The 12,896-nt window shown below is 41.8% G+C and overlaps 1 protein-coding gene across 8 annotated transcripts in view; it reads right to left on the reverse strand.

Moving 5' to 3' along the window:
- Positions 1–5,113: 5,113 nt before the first annotated feature.
- erg (ETS transcription factor ERG) overlaps positions 5,114–12,896 on the reverse strand; it is a 273,819-nt gene continuing 266,036 nt past the window's right edge. For all 8 annotated transcript variants that reach the window (XM_048541330.2, XM_048541328.2, XM_048541329.2 and 5 more), the window contains 3 exons: positions 7,976–8,035; positions 6,727–6,774; positions 5,114–5,736 (listed from right to left, as the gene is read on the reverse strand). In XM_048541330.2, coding sequence (XP_048397287.1) covers positions 5,216–5,736; positions 6,727–6,774; positions 7,976–8,035 — 629 coding nt within the window. In that variant the 3' untranslated portion in view covers positions 5,114–5,215. The remainder of the gene's footprint in view (positions 5,737–6,726; positions 6,775–7,975; positions 8,036–12,896) is intronic.

Below are 12,896 nucleotides of genomic sequence, written 5' to 3' on the forward strand. Positions count from 1 at the left end.
GATGGTCATTGCCTGGCACTTGTGTGGTGCAAATGTTACTTGCCACTCATCCTGGATATTACCCAGGTCTTGCTGGATATAAACATGGACTGCTTCAGTATCTGAGAAGTCATGAATGGTTATGAACATTGTGCAATTGTCAGCGCATATCCCCAGTCTTTCATCATGAGAGAGGGAAGGTCTCTGACCGAACAGCTGATGATGGTTGGGCCAAAGAAACCAGCCTGAGGAGGTCCTGCAGAAATGCCCTGGCGCTGACGTGACTGATCTCCAACAACCACGACCACCTTCTTTCGACTATGTTGGGCTCCAACCAGTGAAGAGTTTTTCCCATTGACACCATTTTTGCCAGGGCTCCTTGAATGCCATACTCAGTCAAAAGTCAAGGCCAGTCATTCTCACCTCGCCTCTGCAATCTAGATCTATTATCTACATTCAGATGACGTCTGTAAAGAGGTCAGACCAAGTGGTGCTGGGGAAACACAAATACACATCAGTGAGTAATTCGTTTGCTACTGCTGCTTCCAAAACTGTTGACAACCCTTTTCAATCACTTTGCTGGTGATTAAGAGGAGACTGACCGAATGGTCAATGACCGATTGGATCTGTCCTGCTTTTTGTTGACAGGCACACCTGGGCTATTTTACACATTAATGTAGCACAAAGAACTGCAGATGCTGGAAATCTGAAACAAAATCAGAAATTGCTGGAGAGATTCACTGACCCTTAACTGGACTCAAACTGTTAACTCTGCTTTCTGTCCATAGATCCTACCATACCTGCTGAGTTTGTCCAGCAATTTTTGTTTTTGTTTCAATTGTACACTTTGTTGGGTAGAAACCAATGTAATAGCTATACTGAAACAACTGGGCTAAAGGCACAGCTAGTTCCAGAGCACAAGTCTTAGTAATATTGCAAACCTATTGTTTTCAGGCCCATAGTCTTTGCAGTCTCCAATGACTTCATCCCATTTCATTATATCTTTTAGACTGAATTGAATTGTTCAAAGACTGCTATGCGTGTTTCTGGAGATCTGTAATGAAGACTGAGATGGCTGATTTGCAGACAAAGGGGTTATACTCAGTTCTATCTCTAGGCCAGCATCCCTGACTCTGTAACCACTTTTATGTTGCCAGGCCATCTTTCAGACATCAGGAAGTAGATAAGCTATGACTTCCTCTAACTGAAAAATGTAAATGCCAAAATCATTTCTTTTGGCAGCTAGTAAAACCCCTGTTTCTAGTTTACCTCCAAGTCTGACAATCCTTTACAACCTGCTTAATTTTCATAGCATTTAAACAACCTGTTTGACTCAGCTGGGCATCTACTGTTGAGTCCATCATTGTTATCTTGCACTTTCACCTTTAATTGATCACTTGTCATTGCCCTTCTTTCTCCTTGAAGGTTACTGAATCTCATTGTGACAAAAAAAACAAAGTACTCATTTCTAGCTTTGAATTTCTGACTGTGCTATCAAATCCACCCACCCAAAGGGTGGTTAAAAATTGCAACTTATTACCAAATGAATGAATAGCACAACTACATTTAAGGGAAATTATATGAGGGAGTATACCATGGAGAAAAGATCATGTGGGTACGTAGCTAGAGTAAGGTGATGTATGCTGGAAATAGACTTGTACAGTGCATAAAACTGGGATAGACCTGTTGTCTTGAATGGCCTATGAATGCTATAAATGTTGGAGTTACCAAAACCAGTTCAACAACAAGAATTATATTTTAATCTCGACTGATGAAATTTGTTTCAGAAAACAAATTCCTAAATATTGCTTTTCCTGAGAAGTAAAATGTAACAACAGACAGATTGTGATAATGCATGTTTCAATGTGCTGTGAAACCATTTATTTAAAGTCAGGAGCATGCAACTTTGAAATGTACATTTTTACCATTGTCTACAAAACAAGTTTTGTAGCCAATACTGACAAGTATTTTTTGACTGAATTCTATTCATATATAGCAACAAGAAGCTGCATTATCTCTCTCACTCATATAAATGTAAAATAAAATGTTATGAAGATATAAAAAACTCTGATACATCTCTTATTCTTGCTTAGGCTTCTTTGAGAAATATTGCAGCTTGGCTGGGGAGCTCCTGAACATTTTGAATTCATCTTACTTTCAGAAAGATTTGAGAAGTGTACAGAAAGGAAAAATGGCAGCTCTGAACATATCACTCCCTGACAAATTATGGCAGTCCAACACATGTTGTACTTGCAAATACTGGACTAAAAAAAGGATGAATTTTGAGCATGAATGTCACCATTACAAAGTGTATATGTTTTACATTGACAAAATGGCTGAAATATAAGTGCAAGCAAAACCCAAATCAGACCACAGCATGAGTCCAGGTTAAGATTCCTTGACGGAGTCTCATTAGCGAGATTCTGTGCTCCATGACCTGTTCCCCAGGATGCACACCAAGACAAACATCAACTGCACCCGAGGACCGTCAACTGCATGAAAGATGCTCTTTGGTCTGCCAGAAACTCGTTGGTTTTCCAGAGCAAGGAATTGATCTCAACCGAGTGTTGCAGACTGGCACATTTCAAGGTCCAAGACTATGCGCTGAGGGATGGATTAGAGCTTGGGGCAGCTGTTGCCAAGGTGCAGTGGGGAAAGACCACTGTCTGAGGTCTTTCTGCCGAAGTTAAATGGGGTCAGTTATTGGACCCTTCCGGTGCCTCAAATGCTTGTAAATTTAACCTTGTGCAAGTAAGGGATGACTTTGGTTTGTTTGTTGGATGGAGGCAAAATCCATTGTTTGCTTGTTTCTTCACATGCTACTGTACAGAACCAAACTGCATTAGTGACTATTTGTACATATGAAGATAATTTTAATGATTAAAGTAAATTTTTGAAATAAAAGAAGTTCCGTGATGGAATCTCATTAAGCCTCAGTCTAAAATCAAGATAATCCTTTACTCTAAATTCACATGGCAATGCAGAAAAGACCCAAATGCCAAGCATGGGCTGTAACTTGTGGGACAAAATATAACCATTTTAGTGCTTTTCTATTTTGTACACATCTGGAATAGAATTAAGCTGTGAAGACTTGGCTGTTGAAAGCTTCATAGCTCAGTCTTTTTGTTGTGCCCTCTGTCGCTGCATGGATCAACATCTTGGAACACTCTCTTCCGAACAACACTTGTGTGTGTACTTAAACAGTATGGACTACTGCGGTTCAGGAGTAGGCTCAGCACCATCTCCTCAAGGGCAATCAGGAAAGGCAATAATTGCAAGTGATACTGTGCCAGCTGCACTCATATCCTGTGACTGAAATAAAATCTTCATTTCTCTTCCTAATTACTTTTTCAAGGCTGTGTGATTTTAGCCAGCGTTTGACAAAGTGAATGTTGTAATCCCATTAAAAGGGGGTGGGAATTATGTCATGTAAATGGTTATCTTGGCACATTTTGTAGCAATAAAATTAATTTTATTGAAAAAAAAACTACTGAATTCTTTTTATTCAGAAAGTCCATTATGCCTTTCTAACTGGTTTCTAATAATATGCCATCTTATAAGGTAAGAGTTTCCATCTATTCGATATTCAGGCATGTAAACAGTTGCCTATATACACGTGTGGCTGCCATCATTTTAATGGGCCTTAACCAACCCTCTCACCTTCTGTGTCAGAAAATGCTACGATAAGCTTGAGGTATAATTAACAATGGGAAAAACAAACTCTGAATGAAAGCCAGGCTTATTTTAATACATATATAATTTGCATCCTATGTGCTAAGAGTTTCATATGTAAACATAAAGCATATTTCATTAAAAAGAGTTATAAATCAAGGCCATAATGTTTCATTGCATATTTTTTTTTCTCTTTTCACCTTTTTTCTGTTTTTGATTTTTTTTGTTTTGGGTCCATGGTTGGCCGAGGTCAACTCGTAGTGTCAGAAACAAAGGAATATATAAATGCATAAGTTACATAATAAGTTCACAATATAAAATGCAAAATAACCTTGATTTGAATACTTATTTCTTACAAACGCACAGCGTTCGCGACTCTTCACATCTGGCGACCGCCTCGGTTTAAAAAAATGCATTTGAGATCTCCTCAGGTTTGATAGTGGGCTAGTCCTGGCCCAAATGCGCAGGATAAAGAAAAATGGTGGTAACCTCCCAAGTTTCAGGTCCCAATCAGTTTTACATCAAGCACATTCACAAGATCCCCGGTTTTTTTTCAAAATGTAATAATTCCAGACAATCCCAGTTTTCCAATTCTTAAGAGATGTTTTTTTTTCACTCAATGAAGAAGTATTTTGGCTCCAGATTCCTGTTTTGTTTTCTTTCTTTCCTTCATATTAATGATTATGGAGACAGGTCTGTCATTTTTGACTCTTCTTCGGAGAATCCTTTTTTATATCCAATTGATATAGTCTTGTTTTTGCATGTCCATTTAAAAAATCACACAGACACCAGCTTACTCCTTTACGCCTATCTCTTCAGTTCTCCTTTTTCCAATGCCATTGCCTAATTTCTATTCCAACACGTAGCCTTCTGCACATACTCAAATCCAAATGCTTGGCTCAAGCCATGCAAAGTAAGAAATCATTGTACCAAATCATACAGTCTTGTCCAACAGTCTCCCACAATTTTGTTTTTAATATACTTCGATGATAAATCCTGTTAACAAATAAATTCCAGAAGGTATAAATATTTCATTTCAGAGAGCAAAAGTTTAACTGCTGAAGAAGATCCAAGACATTACGCTTCAAGTCTCTGATTTGCAGGTTCTACTATTACATAATTTCTGACATGCTTTGCTTCCTCTTGCCATGCGTTGATGGTTGTTTCCTAAATTCCACAATCTTACTTCATATGCAACACGCCTTGTCTTTCCAACAATTTGTGTTTTTGTTCCCGATTGTCAGCAGGGATCAGTCAATCCTTAGATCTTCTTCTTTCAGTTCATATACTCTCCATGAAGTACTCCTCTTTCAATAATTCACCTCCAGTCAGTTAGCCAGTTATAATGTCATCAACAGACAGGTGTCAAGCTTATTTCTAATATTTCAACTCACGTTTTTACCTCTTCCAGTATTCGAGACTTATCACATCTTTGGTATTCCTGTATGGTTAGAGTCTATACTTTGTTTTTTTTTCCTCCAATTTAAATTCATAGTTATTAACCCAATGCTCCATTCCCAGAGCAACAACCCAAGTCATAATTGAAAAAAAAAGTGAGCATTGTTCAATAGTACGTTCCAAGGTGAGATGGCATGTGGGTGGATGGATGTCTGGCATTTGGATAGATGCCTCCAGTTGGAGAATTCCAGTATGGACTCGGAGCTGCAAAGAAACTAGAGGATGTCACAGGTAGAGCAGGAGGGTGAGGAGCCACAAAATTCACTTTTTGCTGGTGTGCATGATAGGTACTCATATATGAGATATCTGTTGGGTACTTGTACATGGAAGACTCAGGGGGGTGGGGTTGCAGAGCTTGTGCAATCCCATGGAAGTCAAATTTGTAAGCATAACGCTTGCCGTGGACTTTGGTCATGATGTTCTTGTCATAGTAGTAACGCAAGGCCCTGCTCAGCTTGTCATAGTTCATGTTGGGCTTGCTCTTCCTCTCTCCCCAACGTCTTGCCACTTCATCTGGGTCTGTCATTTTGAATTCTCCATTGGTTCCTTCCCAGGTAATGCAGTTAGCATTGGAGCTGTCAGACAGAAGTTCCAACAAGAATTGCCACAACTGAATCTGTCCACTTCCTGAAATGAAATAAATATATTTTGTTAAATTATGGATAAAGATTTCCAAAAAGACTATTTCATTGAGATACGAAGGTGAGCGCTACGGCCTCTGCTGCAGGTAACCACGGAAATTGCTGAGTCAAAAACTTGAAATTCTCTCCCTACGTGCATTGTGGGTCATCCTACAGCATGTAGACTGTAACGGTGTAAGAAGGCAGCTCACTACCATCTTCTCAAGGGCAACTAGGGATGTGCAATAAATGCTGGCCTACCAGTGATGCCCATGCCCCATGAACGAACATGACATAAATAAGTAAACAGCTGGATGGAAACTGAGTCAAGTAGGGAATTGCTCAATACGCAAGCCCTGGGAAAATCTTATGGTGGGACAATCAAGATTGAAGGTGAAGGGAGGAAGAGGAATAAAGAGGAACAATTAATCGAGAGCTACATCCTTCTTAGACCCGAAGGTTGCAGGAACAGCAACTCATATTCCGCTTGGGAACCCTGCAGCCCAATGGTATCAATGTGGACTTCACCAGATTCAAAATCTCCCCTTCCCCCACCGCATCCCAAAACCAGCCCAGCTCATTCCCTCCCCCCACTGCATCCCAAAACCAGCCCAGCCTGTCTCTGCCTCCCTAACTTCCTCTCACCCATCCCTTCCTCCCACCCCAAGCCGCACCTCCATTTCCTACCTACTAACCTCATCCCACCTCCTTGACCTGTCCGTCTTCCCTGGACTGACCTATCCCCTCCCTACTTCCCCGCCTATACTCTCCTCTCCACCTATCTTCTTTTCTCTCCATCTTTGGTCCGCCTCCGCCTCTCTCCCTATTTATTCCAGAACCCTCACCCCATCCCCCTCTCTGATGAAGGGTCTAGGCCCGAAGTGTCAGCTTTTGTGCTCCTGAGATGCTGCTTGGCCTGCTGTGTTCATCCAGCTCCATACTTTATTATCTTGGATTCTTAGGCTAGTAGTTTTTATTACTGCTATATTCAACTTACCTGGGTTTGCAAGGCGGCTACTTGTAGGCCCAAGAATCTGATAAGGATCTGTGAAAATCGAAATAAATATTAACATACCGAGCCCTTTTTGAATGAGGGTGGCTTTTTCCATTTTATGAAGTCCGTAGAATTAAGACGTAAGAAACAAAATTATCCTAGCCTTCCTCGTGATTCAGTTATTTAATGCATCATGTGGTAGATGCTCAGCCATACAAACCCGACAGGTTCAACACTTGGCACGTCTGGCAGGGTCTGTGGTGAGAATTCAGAGTTAATGTTTTGGGTCGAGTGACCCTTCTTCAGATGCGGCCAGTCCTGTTGAGCTTTTCCAGCAATTTCTGTTTCTGATTTACAGCATCTGCAGCTCTTTCAGTTTCATAGAATCCCTACAGTGTGGAAGCAGGCCATTCACCCCATTGAGTCTACACCGACCCCTGAAAAGTACTAACCCTGTAACTCTGCACATCCCAAGATACTATGAGCAATTTAGCATGGCCAATCTACCTAACCTGCACATCTTTGGATTGTGGGAAGAAACCAGACACCTGGAGGCAACCCATATGCAGACATGGGGAGAATGTGCAAATCCACACAGGCAGTTACCCGAGGCTGGAATCTATTTCGGGTCCCTGATGCTGTGAGGCAGCAGTGTTAATCACTGAGCCACTGTTCAAGCTTGGTGTCTGACATTTAGTGAGTGAGATGATATCAGCTAGTGCAGCAGTTGGAACATGATAGATGATCTCCCAGTATCTTTTGCACGAGAGACCATTGTGAACTTGTCTTTAGACCATTGTTTCCTTTTCAATCAATTGGACCATTTACAGCACATTGCTGAGAGGGAGTGTCAATGCCTGCTTCAGCAAATCAACACAGGCACTTTGCACATTTGTCATATATGTTTGTGTTGTCAAACTCAGATATTTTACACAATTTTCTTTTAGAAACAGTTGTTTTCAGATAATTTGCTATAATGAAATTTGGAACGGGAGATATGGGAAAATATTTGTTCCAGTCTACAGCGTGTCACTTTGAGATAGTGAGAAAGATTTTGATAGTGACAGATTGATACATTGCATTAAAGTAGGAATGTAATACCAACAGCTTTCCCTGCTTGAAGTGAACAAGGATTTACAGGTCTGTAAATTATAACTGTAAACTGTAGTCATAACTTGCTCACGCAATATTGACTATACCAATACAGATAAACAGGCAACTGCCATTGACTAGAGTTTAGAACCGCAGGTACCTATCTGGTGACGAGATTGGTCTTCCACTTTGGTTACATTTGAGGAAGATGAAGGTGTTCCTAGGCAAGAAAGGAAGAAGAAAAAAAATTCAAAAACAATTCATTTTATTTATAGTTGTTATGCATAGTTTTTGGTTTCTTTGGCAGTTGGAGCTGAAACCTTCATGCAATGAAACAGAAGAATTATGATACATTCTTTATTAGCACTGGGTTTTAACCTTTTCTGTCTGAATGGAATGGGCAATTAAATCAGCAGTAAAGGACCCAGCAAAGCACAGACAGCATACGGCTGCCCAGCACTGTGTTTGGGAGGTTAGCTCAGTTGGCTAGTTTGCTGTCTGAAAATGCAGAGTAATACTATTAGCATGGTTTCAGTTCCCACACTAACTATCACTGACATGACAGACTCTCTTTCTCAACTTTTCATCTCACCTGAGGAGGGACAGCCTTCAGGTTAAACCACCACTGGTCATCTGTATCTAATAAGAAAGTAGGACTGTTACAACTTTACCTTCAATTTTTGGAGAAGTTGAGGACATGTGTACAAGTTGTGATTGGGGCTCAGGGATCCTAATGAATCCTAACAGCATTTTATTTGTAATTTGCATGATTCTCTCTCAGTGCTGTACCTGCACAGTGGCTCAGTTGTTAGCACTGCTGCCTCACAGTGCCAGGGACCTGGGTTTGATTCCACCTTTGAGTAACTGCCTGTGTGCTGTTTGCATGGTTTCCCCATGTGTGTGTCGGCTTCCTCCCACAATCCAATAATGTGCAGGTTAGGTGGATTGGCCATTGTGTCCAGGGATGTGTAGGCCAAATGGGCTAGCCATGGTTAATGTGGGGAAACAATTAGGGGCTGGTTCTGGGTGGGATGCTCTTTGGAGGGTCAGGTGTGGACTTGATAAGCTGAATGACTTCTTTCTACACTGTAGGGATTCTAAGAGACCTGCTGGATAAAACCTGGCAGTGAGGCAATTCTCAATCAGCTGGAGGAAAGTTGATTTTAGATTTTATTTCAAAATTTCCTTGAAATGGATAAAATTTCAAGTATCTCCTGGCCCTGTTTTCCCTTCCCCCAACATCCAACTGTGATGTCCTCCAGACTCCCTTCTTAAGAATTTCCCTGAGAGGTGAAGCCACCTGGTATTCGAGCTGAGTGAGCTTCAAGTCATAGTGTCGTAGAGATATGTAGCAAGGAAACAGACTGAATGCTGACCTGATATTTAAATCAGTCTAGTCCCACTTGCCAGTACTTGGCCCATTTCCCTCTAAACCTTTTCTATTCATGTAGCCACCCAGATGTCTTTAAAGATTTTGTTGCTGCTTCCCCTACTTCCTCTGGCAGCTCATTCCATACACGCAGCACCCTCTGTGTGAAAAAGGTGCCCCTTAGGTCCCTTTAAAACTTTCCCTTCTTACATTAAACCTATGTCTTCAAATTCTGGACTCCCTCCTCTAGGAAAAAGACCTTGGCTATTCGCCCTATCCATGCCCCCCATGATTTTATTAACTTCTATAAGATCACCCCTCAGCCCCCAATGCTCCAGGGAAAGAAGCTCTAGTCTATTCAGCTTCCCACTATAGCTCAAACTCTCCCACCCTGGCAGCATCCTTATAAATCTTTTCTGCGCCATTTTAAGTTTAACAACATCTTTGATATATCAGGGAGAGCAAGACTGAACACAGTATTCTAAAAGTGGCCAAACCAATGTTCTGTATAGCTGCAACATGACCTCCCAAATCCTGTACTCATTGCACTGGTCAATAAAGGCAGGCATACCAAATGCAGTCTACACTACCCCTGTCTATCTGTGACTCCACTTTCAAGAAATGATGAACCTGCACCTTGACAGACACCTTGGATTGGGATAGACTGACACAACATGCAATCATTTTGGGCACAAATTAATGCCACACCAAATGAACCTTCACAAAACAGCAAGCTGATGAAGTTGAGGGTTTGAATATGCTCTTTGCCTATTTGTTGTAAAAGATGTCTCAGGCAGTGTTTTAATCATTTGCAGACTCAACTGCACCTGATGCAGTTTAGACCAGCGGTACAGATGACCATTACTGCTGACAAGGGTTGGAGGGAAATGAAGATAAGCATTTAGGAAATGTTAGGTTTGGATCTTAGAAGCTGCTACATTGAGGGAAAAAAATAAAAGTGGAGTGGAGAGTGCCACAGTTCTGAGATTCTGTGAGAAAATGCATTGAGTAGGGAACAGTGCAATGAAACTAAATTTTCATCAAGTTCCTCAGGGATTTCATGCAAACTTGTTTTTGATCACTTTAAATAACATATACAGCCAGTTACCACAATATTCTGCTCACACTAGGGGAGGCAATGGTTTTGATGGACTAGGACTGATCTTCAAACTCGAGGATTTATGTAGGAGCATAGATCTGCTTAATTCGATGGAAATACCCTGATTGTCCAAAGTAAGAGTCCTGCATGAAATAAACAAATTCCACAGTATTATAATGACCCTTAACCATAAATTAGTATCTCTGACCCACTGCATAACCGGTGCATCAGATGTCCCTAAAAATGAGGCACTAGCCTGGTTGTGTATATTTTACTGACACCTGAAAAAGTAGCCAGCCTCCGAAAGCTTGTGTTTTCAAATAAACCTGTTGGACTATAACCTGCTATTATGTGATTTCTGACCTTGCCCACCCCAGTCAAACACCGGCACCTCCACATCATGTTAAAAAGAAGGCACAGCACACAATATACAGAGTTAGGTGACTTACTGACCATTAGATCAGATCAAATCTCCTCTGTCCTGATTCATCCATTTATTTAACAAATAATTAAACAACAAATGGGAGGATGTGGGCACCACAAAGAACATAGAGCAAAGAAAATTACAGCACAGGAACAGGCCCTTTGGCCCTCCGAGCCTGTGCCGATCGAGATCCTCTGTCTAACCTGTCACCTATTTTCTAAGGGTCTGTGTCCACAGAACACCTCCACTCGGTTTGCAATAAACAACTGCACCTCCCAGTCGCGAAACATTTCCACTCCCCCTCCCATTCTTTAGATGACATGTCCATCATGGGCCTCCTGCAGTGCCACAATGATGCCACCCGAAGGTTGCAGGAACAGCAACTCATATTCCGCTTGGGAACACTGCAGCCCAATGGTATCAATGTGGACTTCACAAGTTTCAAAATCTCCCCTTCCCCCACCGCATCCCAAAACCAGCCCAGCTCGTCCCCTCCCCCCACTGCATCCCAAAACCAGCCCAGCCTGTCTCTGCCTCCCTAACCTGTTCTTCCTCTCACCCATCCCTTCCTCCCACCTCAAGCCGCACCTCCATTTCCTACCTACCACCTCATCCCGCCTCCTTGACCTGTCCGTCTTCCCTGGACTGACCTATCCTCTCCCTACCTGCCCACCTATACTCTCCTTTCTACCTATCTTCTTTTCTCTCCATCTTCGGTCCGCCTCCCCCTCCCGCCCTATTTATTCCAGAACCCTCACCCCATCCCCCCTCTCTGATGAAGGGTCTAGGCCCAAAACGTCAGCTTTTGTGCTCCTGAGATGTTGCTTGGCCTGCTGTGTTCATCCAGCTCCACACTTTGTTGACAGGGACAGGTGGTGGGGTCTAGAGTGCAGGGTTTGCTTCTTTTTCTTGTCTTCTCTGTTATTGTTCTATCTTGTCATTAAAATGTTGTGTTTCAAAACATGATGCAGCTTGTAGGACAAGCTAACATCATTTTGAATGATTGGTTACAAGCTTCTCCCCTAGTATGGGGTATTCACGAAGGATACTCACTAAGGATTGCACAGTATTCAGTTCTACAGGTAGTGAAGCAGTCTGTGAACACATATGCCAAGGTCATCCAGGATCTCAGCCGTCTCAAGCTCAGGCAATGACATATGCAACAAAAGTGGAGCTTGCCACCTTCCCTCGACATTCAGTATTGGTGTTGCAATCACTGAAACACCATCATCAATACATTTGGGGTTACTATTGGCTAGAAATTTAACTGGACCAGCCACACAACTACTGTGAAGACAAAGCAGATCAGAGACTGGGATTTTTATTTTAACTTTCCATGGGATGTAGGCATTGCAGTCTAGGGCTGCATTTATTGCCTATCATTATTTGCCCATGAGAACTGTAATAAGTATTTTATCTCCTGACTCCCTAAATATGTCCAACAACTGCAGTTGCATGCAGTTGATCTGCGCACTACAATATCGCTTTTGGAAGTAGTAATGGTGGAATTCAAAACTAAATGGCACTGAGAATTTTTCAGTGAATTGTGCTTGATAACAGTCTGCCGATTTGTTGAACTTCAAAGTGTTAACAAGATGTAAATGCCATTTACAGAGAGTAGAAAACATACGTCACTCTATAGACAACAGCATCTCATCATTGCAAAAATCACAAAGCATGAGAGGTAAATAACTTTACAATTTGTGATTGGAATTTTCACCTTTGGAATTTTACTTAATCTGTATATGTTGTTTACTAGCCAGAACAGGAGCCCATGTCTGATTCCACCCTCGGATGACTGTCTGTGTGGAGCTTACACATTCTCCCCGTGTCTGTGTGGGTTTCCTCCGGGTGCTCTGGTTTCCTCCAACAGTCCAAAGATGTGCAGGCTAGGTGGATTGGCCATGCTAAATTGCCTGTTCAGGGACGTGTACATTAGGTGGGTTCTAGGAGTATGGATCAAGGTAGGATGTTCTCAGGGTTGGTGTGGACATGTTGGGCCGAAGGGCCTGTTTCCACACTGTCAGGGATTCGATTCAATTCTAACTACTTTTTTCAAAACTTTACAATAAACAGTTATTTTCTGTTACTGAAGCAACCTGATGTGAACTGCTTTTGGCCTGGGTAGCAGTCAGTTTGGGAAAATTGTCATTTTAATCATAACAAAAAGTGCTGAAGAAACTCAGCAT

Source organism: Stegostoma tigrinum, chromosome 12, assembly GCF_030684315.1.
Source record: "Stegostoma tigrinum isolate sSteTig4 chromosome 12, sSteTig4.hap1, whole genome shotgun sequence".
Lineage (NCBI taxonomy): Eukaryota > Metazoa > Chordata > Chondrichthyes > Orectolobiformes > Stegostomatidae > Stegostoma > Stegostoma tigrinum.